Source organism: Lepidothrix coronata, unplaced genomic scaffold (assembly GCF_001604755.1).
Source record: "Lepidothrix coronata isolate B3197 unplaced genomic scaffold, Lepidothrix_coronata-1.0 Scaffold7, whole genome shotgun sequence".
Lineage (NCBI taxonomy): Eukaryota > Metazoa > Chordata > Aves > Passeriformes > Pipridae > Lepidothrix > Lepidothrix coronata.
In genome coordinates, this window is record NW_016690187.1 from 11,128,635 (window position 1) to 11,146,510 (window position 17,876).

Below are 17,876 nucleotides of genomic sequence, written 5' to 3' on the forward strand. Positions count from 1 at the left end.
ACTTTCAGATTTGTCCCATGCACAAGTTGAGGAAGACAAAGCATACATACATCAAGCCTCTTCCTTTCCTAGGATACAAGTGTTCTCATATACCTTTGAATTTAGAAGTGTATCTGAAGAGAATAGTTGCAAACGCATACTGTTTGTGGTGATCACAAACAAATGGGCGTGCCTGGTGACACCACATTCCTCCTAACTCCACGCACTTACATCATGGTCATGTTTTCCCCACACACACTGTATCTTTAGAGTCACTCCCCTCTCCCACGGTGCAGAAGACACCTGTGTGCTCCTTCCAATTCTACTTCTCTGCCCCATTCCCACCTCTGGTCCTCAACCTCTCCGTTAACAATTTTTACCTAGCAAGTACAGGAAGAATTTTGGGAGTAATTAATTCCCTAAACTTTAAATTCCGAGAAAGCAACAGAAGTGTCAAGATATTGAAGAGCAGCAGATTGTCACACCACAAGTCACGTGGTTGCTCCACTGCATCTCCACAAAAATTATCTACATTACTCACACACATGAGGGGGTTGACTTGTCATGATCTGTCATCTGACATGCAAATATTTATTGATGGCACAGAAGTATTCCAATTTCTGGTTTTATTACTCATTATTTTAACACTGTTAAGAGGCCTTGGAACATCAAAATCACTCAGCCTGTTCTGCAGTAGGACCAAAAGAGGTTATGTTTTATCACTATTTCATTTATACCATAAATAATCCAGCTGCAGGACTAAGATCTAAACCTAAAACTATAAACAGAGATGAAGCACACTCCATTAGAGTACTATCGCCATAAATAAAACCAAAGAGTAAGAAGTCCATTATTAAAATTACACCAATTACAGGAGAATAACTTTGTAAATACATTTTATACTGTGTGTCCTAAATACCATTCAGGTGTCCAAAAGCATTATTAAAACAAAAATTTTTAAGGCATTCCAAAATTTATTTCTTTTTTGCCAAATAAAAAGGTCACATCCATTTGATATAGAGCACTGCCACACACAGCAACCCTCCTCTGCTCACATATCTTCATGCCAAGTATTACACCACACTTATGTAGAAAAGCGTCAGCATTTACTTCTGCTAGTTTTTCATCTTTACACAGCCTTATTACACAGCCAGCTACACAGCCATCATATCATTACTCACACCTTTCTCAACCATTCATATGCATTAAGTCCGCTTTCCAGACCTGCATCTGAAAACACACCTTTAGAACAGGCAAATATTATATTATCATTATCACCACTACTATTATTATTGTTGTTGTTATTGTCATTATTATTATGTTTTCAATACAATTTTAGAGGTAAGAAATGGGGAAGTAAAAAACCCCAACTGTGTATAACTCTTCTAGGCACACTGTAAATGGATGGCAAAGCAAGATGACATCATTAAAATTAAGATATTCTGACAGCTTGCATATTGCTACCATGAAGAGTTTCTTTTGTTTCTTTTAAGTAATATGCTGAAAAATTTCCAGTCAAGACAATATTCAAGGTGTTAAAAAGTAAAAAAAGTAAATGCTCCAGTGGCTGCTAGAGAAAGTGCCCTTTTTTCAAGATCTGGGTTCTCCAAAACAGATTTCTGATAAGGATTCCCACAACTTCTGCATCTTCTTCCAGGTCCATCCTTGTCAGAGCAGGAGTGGGACTCATTCATGGTGCTCCTTTAGAAATGAATGCTTCATACAGTTGATGGCAACTATCAATCACTGGGACGTCTTATTTAAGAGATGAGGAAAAAGTATCCCATAAAACTCAAGTGTGAAGGTGAAATCTTCCATCTTTCTTCTTCTGGTCTATCCTCATATAGCCCCAGACACATTATGAAATTATCCCAGAACAAAAGCAACTGCACCTCTAAGACTGTAAATGGTCCAAAGGGAAGGGGGCTTAGGAGTTCAGCAGATCAGCTGCATTAAGTTCTAAAAACTTCCTACTATTTGTGATAGTTCTCATTAAATTATGTGAAAACCTTTTAGAAGGTAACTAGTTACCCTAGTTACGCTCAAAATCACCAGCAGAGAACACAAGCACATCAATTTTTAGTCCTCTGCTTGACTGTAATACTCAAAGTTAGACCTCCGAGGTCAGGAGCCTCGCTCTTTCAGTGTCAACAGCAAAACCAGACCAGTATACTTTCAGTTATTGTCCCATGGGCTGGAATGGTGGAAGCATGGGAGGATGCAAAGCCCACTCCCTGTGACTAAGTTTTCTGGTGGATAACTGCTCTTCTGCGGGCAAAGCTGAGAGGGGACATTTGCCAAGCCTTCACTTGAAGAGAGCTTGGTGAAAGGAAATTGTAAGAGAACACAGGGTAGATCCAGTACGCTTTTCATTATGCAAGGGCACTCATTCAGAGGCCTCTTTCTGTCGTTCAGTACAAATACCTGCAGCACTACCAGGCACAGGAAAAAAGAGCACCCTGTTGTGAAGCAGAGTGGAAGACTTGTTGAGACAGTCTTGGAGGCCACCATTATAACCCATTTTAATATCCACATGTACACACACCCTGTTGTACTTTCTAAATCACAAACTCATCACATGTGGAACAAACATCATTATCACTAAGGAGGACACTTTTTCTGTTTGTTTGTGTTCAGAGCTCATAATAGAGGCGTATATTGTTACTCTGGCAGTAACTATAGTTTACACAGAACACCTGTGTTCACATTAAGCTACTTGCCACATGGACTGACAGTAATGCAGTTGCAGCAGCATGCCTGCTAGGGCAACATCAGAAAACTACTTCCAGGTCACCCTACACATGTTAAGAGGAGCTACAACCACTGCACAGATGTATCAGACTTCCACCATAAAGTAGCTTTGTGCAAGAGCAGAACTGAGGCAGGACACAAGAAAGCTGTCCAAGGGTGCTGACCAGCAGGCTGTCATTGAGCGGCAGACCTGATGTCTTTAGTCAGTATTAGAGATGCTCTTGTCAAAGGGACTGAGGGAAGGAGTAGCAAGGCTAGCATGTGATGCCTTTGACTGCTCGATCACCTTGCACATGCAGGAGCAAGGGCCCATGTCTTACTCTGTGAAAACAGCACAAGTCTTTCTAGTTAATATCGAATGTGAACTAACCTTCTATGTTTGAGATTTTCTGACAGAACAATGCTCAATGGCTGCACACATACTACTAGTCCTGAAAAAATGGAGGAAGCGTTAAATGTGGCACTTAGTCAAGGAGAGAAAAATGGAACAAAAAAAAAATTAGGTGTATATATATCTATCTACATCTCTTCTTGATTTCTACCTAGCTATACAGATAGAACAGCTTCTGCTTCTTAATTACTAAATTACTAAAACTCAATGGCTACACATGACCATACATAATCATAGAATCATAGAATCAGATGGGTTAATAATAATAATGACATAATAATAATGACAATAACAACAACAATCAAGTCCAACCCTTGATCCACTACCACCACAGTTGCTAGACCATGGCACTGAGTGCCACGTCCAGCCTTTTAAAAACCTCCAGGGATGGAGAATCCACCACTTCCCTGGGCAGCCCATTCCAATGGCTGATTACCCTCTCTGTAAAGAATTTCTTTCTAATGGCATATAACTTTCAGTCTTTCATACAGGTTACATGCTGACAAAACACCAGAACTCTGCAAAAGCTGATTTCTAATTTATATTGGCAGATCAGACTCAGAACCTTTGTGAGTAAATAAATTATATTCAAGACTAATATAGAGTCTCAACAGGTATAAATCACTTTGACCACCCTCAAATAAACGAATTTACAGCACCAGTAGAACTTACTGTTTGCAAACAATCCAATAAGACTGGTGACAAAACTCTATGTATGTAGTACAGTTTCACAAAATTAATGCACTTTTTTACACTAAAATTTATCTAGGAAAACAAATGCCACTCCACTGTTATGCCTGAATTATTCCCACCAGGAAACAAGACAAAACACAAGTAATGCTTGTGTGATGGATACAAAGTGCTACGTGCTCTTCAAACCTTGGGGTCAGCTCTCAATGGCAGAGTAAGCAAGACAAAATGGTGTTCTTCTATTTCTGCTAGTGCACTTTTCATCTTGACAACTGAAGGTAAGTGCCAGGCTGGAGGTTCAAGCTCTTGCCATGATTCTTACAAACCATTAGCCTATTTTCAAGAAAGTCAACCTGGTAAGAGATATCTTTTTTCCTTCAAAAAAACCACAAATAAAAAAACCTACAAGGAAACTTTCTGTGCATCATGCATGCAAATATACAAACTGGTTAGCTGGTGAAGAATATATGCTTCTGGAGGCTGGCAATGCTATAGAGATCTCATTTTTATCTCTACATCGTTGTCTTGTAACCAAAACCATTTATCAGTGTTGGCTGAAAGTCAAGACATCTGTGCCTGATGAAATTTTGACATTTCAAAATTTCCATTTCATTCCAAACTGGAAGAAAACCAAGTATTTTTCATGTTTCCTATAAATGCTCTAGAAAATAACAATTCCAGATTAGCACACACGAAAGTTCCTCTAGTGAGGATACAGGTTGTGTTTCTTGTGTCAAATATCAAACTGTTTTGTTATCACCCCAGCAACTGACATTTTTAAATACCTCATTTTCTAGAGCAGTCCGTATTTTACAACTACTCCTTAAGATTCTTTTTTAAAATTTAATTATTTTTTTAAACAAAAAAAAAAGTATTACATCAAAGTGATATGATGCTATTGTGGTATATAAATTGCTCTGTGTCACATACATGTACATATATATATATATTTTCCACTATATATTATATAAACAATCTATATAAACAATTAGTGAATGTGAAACTAAAGACTGGCTTCTCTCTTTTTTTTTCTCTAAAACTGATTTACTCTTATTATCTTGAACACAAAGGGAATAAAAGCTTTTCCAGTTAGACATTTGATGATTGTTCCCTATCTTTGAAGCACCTCTTTCTGTGAATTTTTTTCAAAACCAAAATTGTCTTGAAGATATTGTAGTGTTGAGAAGAATCAACTTAAGGGGAACAAAACTAAAATCATCCTCAAAATGGCCTGTTATAATCAAATTTAATGCTGTAGGAGACTCAAAGCATTGATCCTAGAAGGGAACAGAATATGTTTATACCACAGCAACTCAAACTTCATTCTGGGTACCCATAAGGTAATTCCTGTCTTAGGTAGAGAAGGTCCACATCTATTTGTTGATTTAGTCTGCTTACATGCCAGACTACAACAAAATCAAAAGACCCCATCCTATAGCAAATGGAAAATCCAGATGTCCCTTCAATCAAGTGCTATGTGCTCTGCCCTAATTTTTGTCTGCAGGCTTACAGTGAACTTCAACTTAATCATCTCCTATTCAGTTTTCCAACATTGTTTACACATTTCATACAGACATAAATCTCAGGAGCCCCTGGAGTCCTGCATTGTTAAAAGATGCTATTTAGCCAGGTTTATGATTTCACACAATCACTGAGGTTAGAAGAGACCTCTGGAGATCAACGAGTCCACTGGATGTACATACAGCAGGACTGTGCCCAGTTGTTTCTTTGAATACGTCCACAACAGGAGACTCCACAGCCTCTCTGGGTTACCTGTCACAATATTCCACCACCATCCCAAGAAGACGTTCATTATGTTTAAACAGAATTTTCAGCATATCAATTGCTTGTTGCCTCCTGTCCTTTCACTGTATATCACTGAGAAGGGTCTTTTTGTCCACCAGCACTCCCAGGACTCCATCTACAATTCAATTTGTCATCATCACATCAACGCAATCACTGCAAAGTTAATTTAGGACAAGTGTTGTAATCCTGGGAAATGTTTGGTGCTGGAACCGTTCGTATTTTCAGGCTACTCTCTTATCATATCAGTTCTCTCCCTTCTCTCATACTACGGTGTGGGAAAAGTTGACAGATAAGAATCAACCACTCAGTTACCACCCAATTATTACTTCAATAGATACAAAACATGTTTCTGCTTGTGGTCTAATCACTTGTTTTTCTTTTCTCAACAGCTTCTTTTCAACATGATGCCCATAACGGGAATAAATTATACCCCACTGGACCTGATCATCTCATCTGGAAGCATGCTTTGGACAACCACAAGTATTGAACAGCGGGAAGTTAGAGAAAATCTAACGGACAACTGCAGAAAAGCTTGTCAACAGGTACATACTCATTCACGATCCACTCGTTACCCAGAACTTTGTTTTCAACTGAAGCAAGTGGTCTCACCAGTTGCAAGGGGGATTCTGGTCTCGATGATGCTCTGGTCTCATCTGTTACAGCAGAGTTCGGGAAAGCCACAGCCCTGATGTGGCTGAAGGCTGAAGGCCTTCACCTCCCCAGCTGCACAGGTCTCTTCCTGGTTGAGGAGAGCAGAGGAGCTCATCACCACCACCCCCAAAATTTCTCAGCTCACTTCTATTTCATGTAGATTTAATTTTGTCTGCTTTGTCACACTGTAGTGCCCACTGCTCTACACTAGCATTCCACAATTATGCTACCCACCTACCAAGTTCCAGCAGTTGCCACATCAAGGCTAATTTTTGTGTATGTTAAGGAACATACCTTGTTTGAGCAGTTCCCTTAACAGCAGCACACCAACCAGGTTGCCTCCAGCTACGGGGCAAACTGCATTTCTCTCAGCAACAGACACATCGCGCAGTCACAACAGACACAAGCAAAAGCAAGCACAAGGTATATTACAATGTACTACTCTAATCTTCTTTTCACATTCTTCTGTGATCAGCAACTGCTTCTGAGTAAGCAATGTCTCTTCAGTTTGAGCTATAGAACGCACTCTTACTTCCAAATAAGCAATTCCCTGCCACTGCATGAAAGCACCTCTCATTAGCCTAGGCGGTTTTGCTACTTTGTACCATTCGTCAACACAGACAGTACTGGTACAAAAGCAGTTTCCATAGTTTAAAGTTCTGCCAAACACCATAGCAAAGTGGTCTCTGCTTCCACTCTCTTCTCAGTAAATGATGAGAGTGCCATGGATGTGGTAAATGATAGTCCCAGTGAAAGTTCAGGTATCTATACAATGTCATATAGAACTGAATTGAGTTAGGAACAGAGGTGAAAAGGCAGTAAAGAGATCACAACACATAAGTGAGAATTTCAGCATCATTTCTGTTTAGTTTTTTTCTCCTTCTGCTTGCAGAACTAAAAAATATTAAGTTTATCTTAAAGGATGGCAAATGGGCAGTGAGTAGATGTGACTAGTACTGTAACATTACACCACCTGTAATGTTATCTCATTACTGATAAAAATAGAGCAACTAGCTTTTGCAAAGGATAGAAAAATACTACTGCATGCACAAATACTCAAACAATCTCACGAATATAAAATTTTATGACAATGAACATATTCTGCTTTTGCACCAGTGTTAACTATGTCAGCTAGATTTATTTCTTTTAATATAGTACTATAGGTTATTGTCCCCATCCATACAGGAGAAACCAATACAGCAAAGATATTACTAAAAGGAAACTTCTACTTCACTCTCACTGAGAAAAAAAATGCAAGTGATTTAGCTATATTGCTTTAACTGTCCTAGTGTGACCTGTGAGCACGAAGAAGGCTTTTCATCATTTCAGACCAAAATGTAAAGTGCATCATTTGTAACAGTAAAATGAGGTTTAGGTAAGTGAATCTGAAAGATTCTTCATTAACACAAGGTGGTCTGGAGAACCTTAGCATTTTGTTCCTCCCTTTGCAACAAGAAACTTGGGTTAATAGCCAATATACAAATATACATGTATCTTACATATTAAAAAATACACGACATGTCTAACTGGATGTTACCCTTCTTTATAATTCTTAGTAATTGTACAACCACCTTGAGAGCTAAAATTTGATTGTGCTACATCAGTAATAGTTAAGTGAGGCATCATAGTTGTCCAACAATATGAAAGCTTACCAACAGCAGAATTTGCTATTAAGAGAGGTTTTAACTACATAGGAAAAAAACATCATTACAGTTTACTCGTCCCTGTTTGTACAGAAGTTACAGCTTTGTGTTACAGGTCCAACTGAAAGCCACCTCTAAGATTATAACTGACTGTGCTAAATACTCCAGTTCTCCCATCTTGGCCACAATTTGACTACCTCAGAATAACCAGAAAAGCATCACCAGAAACTGGTGCTTGCTACATAGCGTAGTGTTAGTCTTCTGTAAGACCATGTGCTAAAAACCCTGCCTCAGAGGACAGAAGTTCTCAGCCCATCTGAATGCCAGAAACTTTGATCACCTTAAAGCAAGACATTAGGGGTCCTACTCTTTCAAGTGATCAGAGACCCACATTTCCCTTCCTTTTCCTTGACCTGGATGCCTGTCCCTGCTGCACCTCAAAAATCCATACGTGCACAATGTGTGAAAGGAGTCACCGTTGTGGGAGACCACAGGGCAATCAAGGTGTTAGAGGAACAACTCCAAGGAACTGTTGATACAAATCATACACATCTGACTGTCCATATGGTACCAACTACAGCCTTAAGCATACTATTGAGTATTAGATTTACATCACTTACAACAGCAATATGCTTTTATGCTGTAATTTTAAGTTTCATGTCAAGACTCTAAGACAGGCACAGAAACACCAAATGCTGATCAACTGCCAAACTACCGCAGGCATGGAATATTTAACAACTTGGGGGAGGAAAAAAACCCCCAAAAATATGGTCAAATAACCATTGTTCAGCTCAGGCATCAACCTTGTTGGCAGAAGAAAAGATAGATTTAAGGGAACAGATTACCCCAAATGTTAATTTACTAAATAGTTTGTATGGACTAATAAGACACTGGTCTGCAGATGTGTAGAAAAAGGCAGCATACCAGAAGCTCTTCTTTTTCCAAGAACAAATCCTTAGCAAATGCCTGTAAATCAGTGACAGAGGCAGAAGTAGGAGCAACGGAAAGAGCCACAGGCAATTTGGATCCAACCGCACGGTTACAGGAATCCAGGCAGGAACCAAGTTGGAGTTTCTACCAGTAACTGGAACCTGCACTCAGAAAAAATCCCAATAACAGGCTCCTAGTACCCACTAGTGACCTGTCACTGAAACCTTTCCATCAGCAGAGCTGTGGTTTAGCTGTCATACTTCTTTCACCTGGATATTTCAGAAATCAGTTTTAATGGCATTCTCTATTGGAAATCAGCATGTATTTCCCATTTAACTCCTAATTTTAAAATTGACACTAATGCACAGCTATACATGGCCCTTTACGAGGGACATTCAAATAGCATGCATTTTATCCACTCCACCTTCTTTTAGAGGAACACTGAGCTTACATCTGAACACACAACTGTATTACACAGCAGAAATCTGTACCAGTCAGCCATGGCAGAATCAAGGTGGGTGAGCACACACCGTGCTGCTCTGAGCTGGTAAGACAGACAGGCCAAGGTAGACAACAGCTCTCCAGGTAAAAACAATCATTTTCTTGTGAGGTATCTGCATGTGTGAGTGGCTGAAGCTTAACCCTGCACCCTAGGAAAAAAAACCTGCTCCTATAAAGAAAAATGTAAATGACAGAAAATTAATAACTTAAAGAAACACAGATAAATGGATCATACAATCAGCAAGATATAAATATATTTAAAAGCTATTTACTGCTAATGATCTATTATTACTGTTTAAAAGAAATTGTTTTAAAGTTTAAAAGAAATGGCTTTTTTTAGTTATTTTCTTTCCACTGCCCATGTCTTTTCATAAAAGTTAGCAATTTCAATATTCTATTTCATTTCAAAAGAATTAAGCATTCAGTAAACAGTAATCAAGCAAAAAGAAAAGACCTTACAGGTCATTTTATGAAAAAAAAAAATTATATAAAGAAAAGAGAAAGAACTGAGAAAGCTATTGTCAGTGAACACATGCATTCACTTACACATGTGAATTACACCTGAATGATCAGTTTTCTCTAACACACAGGGAAGTAGGCAAGAAATCTATAAATACCACAGCCTACAAACAGGTTTCGATAGAAATAACTATCACTGCCCCACCCAGCCTCCCCAGATGAGGTTTTTGGCTGCTGGAAATGCACCAAGTTTATATACTCTCTTCCAAAATTTGTATTCTGTCTAGCCTCATTTTCATTGTAAGAAAACACAGATACTAGATGTCTTAGGGAGTATAAAAATCAAATTTGTACATATATGCCACATATGAGAAACACTTGCAAAACTGTATGTAGTCACCTGAATGAATTTTTACAGTTAGCAAAAAATACATATCCATGCCCATACATGGTCATTGCATTATGTCACTGTGTCATACTGAGAGTCAGCTGAGGTTACCTTTGGAGCTGATTTATCATTATAAAAGCAAAGCGTCATATAAAAGCCATGAATTTCCATACACTCAATGTCTAGGGTATCTTGATCAGAGTGATAGTAAATGATGTGGCTGGCTCAGTTCAACTCAGCACAGCTGGAGTGCTGTTGCTATATATAATCAAGCTATCTCTGACCATATGAGCCATTCCATCAGCTGCAGAATATCAGCATCACCTTTGAGAACTGCTCCTCGTCCAGGCCAGAGGACAATAAAAGCAGTATAAGCCTAGTTTGCTGATTCATGGAGTGATCTCATTAGATCTGAGCCCAAACTGCTGCTTACAAGGTGAGGGAAATTATACTGCAAATGCAATGCAAAGATGATACGACTAACTTGAATAAGTGAGCCAGGTGTAAAGAAGGCAGCAATATCAGACTACTTGACTCAGAAGATGGCTGGACCACATCAGAAATGTATTTAGTCAAGAATCGTTTTGGAGGATTCAGCCAACTTCCCCCTTTAGAGAAGCCTCTAAAGCAGAAGTGTGTTACCCTCTTGCTTTGTGTCCAACAAATGAGTGCAGAGGGAGAAGAGCCACAATATTCCATAAACAAAAAGAAGTATTTTATTTGTTCAGAATAACAGATGTTTATCTTTGTCAGGACAATCAAAACTACAACACTCTGCTATAAGTAAGACCAGTTTCAGTTCAGCTTTAATCTGTTTTTCCCTGCACTAGAACGGGAAAAGAGCCAAGGAGACAGAGACTGCTATTATTGAGCACTTACATTATCTCCTTATGGCTGAAAGCATTGTATAGTACAGGAGGGATCCTTAATTGCTTACATGCCTTTAAAAAAGCAGTAAGACACACAAAACAGATACATACTATCAAGAAACATGTTCCCACATTACCACCGCCTTGCTAAACTCCCGCCATCTCTCACATTACTAGGTAACACTATCTTCGTGCTTAGTTACTTTGTGTTAAAGAAAGAGACGAATGAGAAGGAAGGGAAAAAAGGCTGTTAAAAGTATTTTAGCACCTCATCCATAACTATGATGGTCTCAGCAGATATATCCACTAAATTTCATGGTTATGAGATTATACCTCAGAGCAAAGCTTATTTCAAGAGCACTTATCATCATCAGATCCACTTGCTGAAGCGATTCAGCATACACTTAATGTTTTAATCTACTTTTTCCTTTCATTCAAGAGTGCTGGTCAGGGATGGCAGGACAAGGAAATCAACAAAAAGAAACTTACTGAAAGGAGAAAAAAACCCCAAAAATTTACTAGATTATTTTCTTGACTTAGTTAGCTAATTCGCCAAACCAGTAACAAAACAACAACAACAAAATCCCAGTTGGATTAACTCTGTAAATAATAGGTGAATGTGTAAAGAACAAAATTTCTAAGCTCTGCCATTTCAATTCCACCTGCAAATATATACACACAAATATATATGTATATAGAATATAAATATATATATATGTAAAGTCAACTTTTAACTCTTAGCATTAGAAGTTTAATCCCCCATACATGTCAAGAACTTTGTAAGCAAAGATATGTGAAGTCCAACTCCCCTGAACCATATTTCTTACTGCTCTGAGCATTCATGAAGTTAATCACCCTTTTTAGCATGGGAAGTATACTATACTGCTCCTAGCAGCCTAGCAGTCTGAAAATAATGGTTATAAAATAAGTAATCAGATTCTTAACACCGTGTATCTGCTTACCTAGCAGTATAAAGAATTACAAGAGCACCTGTATTAGATATCTTACAAAGCAAAATAGAGATGTTACATTGATGTTACAAATACTATCGTACAGGCATGGATATAAAGTAGACCTGTGGGATTTTTTAAAATGTGTTACAGAATCTATTTCTATTTTTTCTTTAGCTGGTACCATTGAAAGTTACACATCTGCAAGAGCATGTTCTAAAATGTAGCAGGTTCAACATCAGTCATCTACAACCTCAGTTTTGAAAGGAAAAAATGTAGCTCTTTTAATACACAGAAGAATGAAAAAATCATCAATTTTAAAGATATTCTCTCTTTTCCCCTTCCAGATCTTGTATAATTGCAAGCCCTTAATTGATGATGTGCATGAAGCATTTCTGTGGCTCCCAACGAACAAAGCACAGAAATCTGACAAAATCAATTACAAATGAGCAACAATAAGGCTTGATCTTTACCCCATTCAAGTCAAGTACAATCCCCCTGCTTTGATCAGTAAAAGCAGGTCCTGTCATTTTTGCTCAGCCTGCTTTAGTAAAATGCTCTGCATGAAAAATCAAAATTGTACCATGCCAATTTGTGTGGATTAATCACACACAAAACAGCCTGATCTTACTCTCACAGTAGAGTTTTGCAATTGATTTGAAATTAAAAAGGAAAATACTTACATACATAAGTAACTGTTAATGAAACATTTTGGGAGGTCTCACCTACTATCAGGCTGGCAGAATGCATTTCTAGATATAAATTTCAAAATTAGTCTAATGAATACAAGAGAATTCTGAAAACTGACTTTCTCACCTGTATGTATAACTAACACTTAAAAATATAAGGTATTGCAAAATTAAAAATTACTTTAAATGAATGAAGAAAAATAACCAAAGCAAGTGGATACAGACTACTAAATAATCAGAGTAGCTTCTGTGATGCTAACAACAGCCACATAGAAACCAGCAGAAATCTGAATCTAAGTTTAGGCTGACTAACTGTTCCTCCATCAAAACACAGCCCTGCTGTGATACATATTGCAGTTCCGATGACAAGAGATGCAACATCACGCACCCGCTTTCAGTGCTCAAAAGTACACATTGTACAGACTGCAAAGAAAAAAATTCATTATTTTATATTATCTAAATAATACTCATAATTAAACTCATAGTACTTAAATTGTAACTCTATTACAGTATTTAACCCAAGTGCTTCAATTAACTTTTGAGAACCTCAGATTTTCAGGCAGATGACAACTTTTGCTGTCTTTTTTGGTAAATCTGTAAAGCAACACAGAAGTTAAAAACAGCCCATGACAGCTTATTTTTCAAAACAAATATGGCTCTCAACTGAGCTAGGAAAACAGGCAGGGTTTTTTCACAAACCAACATCCCAGGTGCCATATTCTAATCAGGGAGAGGGAATGCTTAGGATTAGTGGAGTGGTACCTGGCAGATCAGCTATTTTATCATTTTTAAAGCATCTTTACAGCCCTTCTCTGGTATGTCGTAACTACCCGTCTTCCTTTATCTTCCTTGACTATCCTAATAGCATACCTAAGAAGACAGCACTGAAAACACGTAGGTGTTGGCATAAGGAATCGTTCTTTTGTTCTCTGCTGTTGAGGGAACACCACCTTTGTCAGGCGGCGCAGCAGCGTGCGCAAGTGAGCACCCACTTGGATCCATCTGCCTCCCCGTGACAGGCGGCCTCTGCACGGAAACACTCACAGAAAATGAACAGTCACTGCTGACCGATCATTAGCCTGACGTCTTGTGTTTAAATATACATATATACGTATTTATATGTTTGTGAAACGTGTGTTTTGAGTTCAGCAACCTCGGAGTACAGTGAGTTCGGTTCAGTGATGAACAGCGTCTGGCGCGTCTCATCACCGAGCTCCCACATCCTGACAGCACCGGGAGTGTTCCAACACAGGACCGCTCACACGGATACCACTCGCAAGGGCCACGCACAGCTCTGCTCAGCCCCGCTGCAGCCCTTACCCCGGGTTGCTGCTCCCCACGAACTGCCCCTTCCCACCGCACGCCCACGTTGTCCCTGTCCCCGCAGGGGACACAGCGCGGGCTTCGCCCCGGTTAACTCTGGAGAGCGGCCCTGCGGCGGGGGCACGAGCAAACTCTCCTGCCGGCACCGCTTCCCGTCGCGGCCCGTCGTCCTTGGGCTTCTTGCGGGGCTTCCCTGCGGGGGTCGGACAGGACCCCGCCGCAGCCCGCGGGTCCCGTAGGTGCCGAAGGGCCCCTCTCCCCGTGCCCGCCGCGGCCGGCGCAGGTGGCGGGAAGGCTGCGCCCATTCCCGGGCAGACCTCGCCTCCTAGCGCCCGCGCCGGGCCGCGCTCCGGGCACCGGGAACGGCGCCCCGGCTGCCTCCCGAGCCCCTCCACCTTCCTGCATCGGGCCCACCGCGTGACCGACCGAGGGGGCAGGGAAAACGTAAGGGCCCGGCAAGGCCAGCAGAGAAGCAAAGCCGGGGAAAGACACCGAGCTGACATGGGTCCCCGGCTGCCCCTGGGCCCGCCCAGCCCAGCCAAGCCCGGGGCGGAGCGGGGGGCTTGGCGTTACCTTTCGAAGAGCAGCCGGATCATGAAGATGCAGAAGGCCAGGGGGAAGGCGAGGTAGAGGTCCTCCGCCTGCGGGAAGGCGGCTTCCTCCGTGCTCTGCAGGTCCGCCCAGGTGACGTTGTGCGGCAGCCAGAACCGCTCGTTCCAGAACCAGGCGAGGATCCCTGCCATCTTTGCTTTGTCTGCCGCGGCACCCCCCGCTCCGGTCCGCCCGCGGCGAGGCGCGTGTGAGCGGCTGCCGAGGGAGAGGAGGATGGAGGCGTGTGTCAGCCCCGCAGCCGCGGATGATGCTGCCGAGCGCGGCCGTGCCGGTTCCCCGCCCGGCGGGGGCAGCAGCCGCCCCGCCTGTCACACGGCCGCGCCGGCCCCCATTGGCTCCCGCCCGCGCCCGCCGCTGTGGGGCTGCCCCGGAGCCGCCTTCCCCCGCCCCTCTTCCCGTGCCAGCAGACCTCACCGAACCGCGAAACACAAGTGACGCGGCCCGAGCGAGCGGGGACCCCGTCCCGCGGGCACTCACCGCGCCCGGGACTGCCGGCACCGGGCGCAGCCTCTGCCTCAGCGCCGGCCCGGCGCCCCCCCGGCCTGGCGGCTCCACGCCCTGTCACCCGGCCGCCGCGGCCCTCCCTCCCTTCGCCGCCCGGCCGGGCTCCCGGCGAGCCTGGAAAGGCTGTCCTCCCATTGGAATTGGCAGGTGGCAGGAGCGAAAAGCTGCACAGCCACGCGGAGCGGGGACGGCTGCCTCAGCCTGATCCCCGCGAGTGACCCCTGCCCGAAGTGCTGCTCTTGAGGCGTTTAACCGGGATCGGGGCTGTCTCGGGTGGAAGGACCCTCAAACGTTCAATGACTTCACCCTGAACGCGAGTACAGGCGTAAATGAGGCATGGAAAAGCGTCGGAAAGCACACGACTGATCAGCAACAAAACTGAGGTTAGGACTGTGGCTTTGCACTCCCGGCTAAAGAAAACCTTTTTGTTTTTTGCATAGGTTCTCACTTTCGATTCCTTATCTCACTGCCGTGTCCCACTAAAGATATGCTGCAAGAGGAAAACTATAATTGATTCCACTATACTTTACAGCAAAGGTGTCTAGCAGACTTTAGTGTAGCTATAGCCACAGGACTGTACACATGGTGGTCTAAGCACACACAACGTTACTTCAAGTAGTAGGTATACCACTCCAGTAACATCACTATTTTGTCTGCCCTGCCTCAGTTTATTTTAGATGGCTTAGGTTTCCTTCCCTTGTGTCATGATTCTCTTCAGCTAGCTATTGAATACTAAGAGACACAGAATTCTGCACATGGCATATTTCAGTTTTGCCATCCTGCTTTTATGTTTTCTGCTAACTTGTTCTTTTCGCTCCACTGGCTCTATTTCCCCTTCCTAAAAAATTAATTGCATGGCTCCTTGTGTCTGTGCTGACATTTCTGTGGTGAATAAAATTATAGCTCAAACATAATGCTATGGAAAACGTTGCACTGATTTAAAGAAAGCTATCAATTTCTGTATATGGAGATAATTTCCATCTAGGACATTTCAGGGAAGTTTCAGGAAATGCTTTGGCAGGATGGCTGAGTAGCCATGTGGGTAAACCTGCCACTGAATGTTTCTGTTTTATTGCTGAGCCAATTTCCTAAGTGTCTGTATTATTATTATTCTGATTCAGTTTTTGTGGTTGCTTCTTGGGGAGAGAGAAAAGAGCAGATAGCTGGAGCCTGCTCCATGGACACCTAGTCCTTCAAATTGTCTGAAAAAAAGTTTGAGTTCTAGCATCACTGTCAGATCTGCCTGTCCCCATCTCTTCCTTCACTGCATCTCAGGATTCTTCTCTGACATGAGCTATCTGTCAAAATCCAGGGCTTTGCTGTAATTTCAGTTCAGAGGGAAAGCAGACCATGAGTTGCACACCTCAAATGCAGCCTTCTTCACTTACAAATAAGACTTTTTGTGCAGAAGAAAACATCTCTCTGCTCAAATCAGCAAGACCCCTTTTATCCAGTACCAAAAACTGGCTACCATCTCTCTTCCTCCTTCCAACTTCTCTGCCTTGTTCTCACAGCCAGATTTAACCTCTCTTCCAACTGACTTAGAACTCACCTAGGATTTCCAGTGGGAGCTTATCTTTCAGCACTGTCTCACAAACACCTGACCTGGCTCCTGCACATACACATGTGCTTCTCAAATCATTCAGATCACTCAATTTTATGAATGGACTTGCATAAGTCAGTTTTAAATGGAGATGTGAGTGCATGTCCTCAGAATGCCCTCAGAAGCATCAACTTTGAAATCTGATGAAAAGCTCTTTAGATATCATTTTAATGTCTGACAATACACATATAACCATTTACTTCATTAATGATAATTGTCTTTAAGGCAAAGTTGTTTTTAATCAGAAAATTGCTGTCATTATTCCGTACCTGAAGGTGACATGTCTTTTTGCAGCCTATTTCAATATTCCAATCACTTTAGAAGTACATTCAATATTTATGTCTGTTTGCATTCCAGTGAAGTAGTTTTTTCACAGTCAGTACTGAGACTCACAGGTGCTGCTGCTTGGCTTTGCTTATGTACAGATATAGGAAAGGAACAGACCTTTGAAAAATGAACCTAGCAACAGTAATAATCTGATGATGAGTAAGAGGTTAATTCCTTCTGAACAATTAGTATAATTGACTTTTGTGTCAGACTAAAATTTTTGGTAGGACAATAGATCTGAAAATGAATGACAGTTCTGAATGTTTGGAAGGATGATGTTTAAAAGCTTTTAATTGAATTCAAACTGGGGAAGCAATTATGTAGATGTAGCCAAGATATGACTGTGGAATGAGGATGCCTAACTGTTGTGCTTTGAAGGGAGATATTACCATGGTGGGTTTTTTTCTGCCCCCTAAAATTATTATATAACAAAATGGAGCCAGATAGAACTTTAAAAACCATGGTTTCATACGTGGTCTCATATCTTGAAGGAACTTATTCCAAGGTGGTGCTAGAACTTGGCTGGCCTAAAAAATGTAAAGGGTTGAAAGTGAGTCTGGTTCCTCAAAAACCCATCCTGGGCACTCTGTAATTACTAACAAGAGTTAGTAATAATTAAACAAAAGCAGATAGACAGATTCACCAAAAGTTACTGAACTTGTGTTTTTACTCCAAAAGGAAAAGAGAAAACTGACAGGCTGCAATTCGCTAGTTCGAGACCTTGAGCAATCAGCAGAGTGGCCGCTGTAAAATGAAGGACTTCTTTGTTTATGTCTTGTTTGTTTATTTAGCATCAAGAGCCAGGTTATT

At 41.4% G+C, this 17,876-nt stretch overlaps 1 protein-coding gene across 2 annotated transcripts in view; it reads right to left on the minus strand.

Moving 5' to 3' along the window:
* CERS6 (ceramide synthase 6) overlaps positions 1-14,874 on the minus strand; it is a 110,098-nt gene extending 95,224 nt beyond the window's left edge. For both annotated transcript variants that reach the window (XM_017839005.1, XM_017838995.1), the window contains exon 1: positions 14,594-14,874. In XM_017839005.1, the coding sequence (XP_017694494.1) occupies positions 14,594-14,763 (170 nt within the window). In that variant the 5' untranslated portion in view covers positions 14,764-14,874. The remainder of the gene's footprint in view (positions 1-14,593) is intronic.
* Between the last annotated feature and the right edge of the window lie 3,002 nt (positions 14,875-17,876).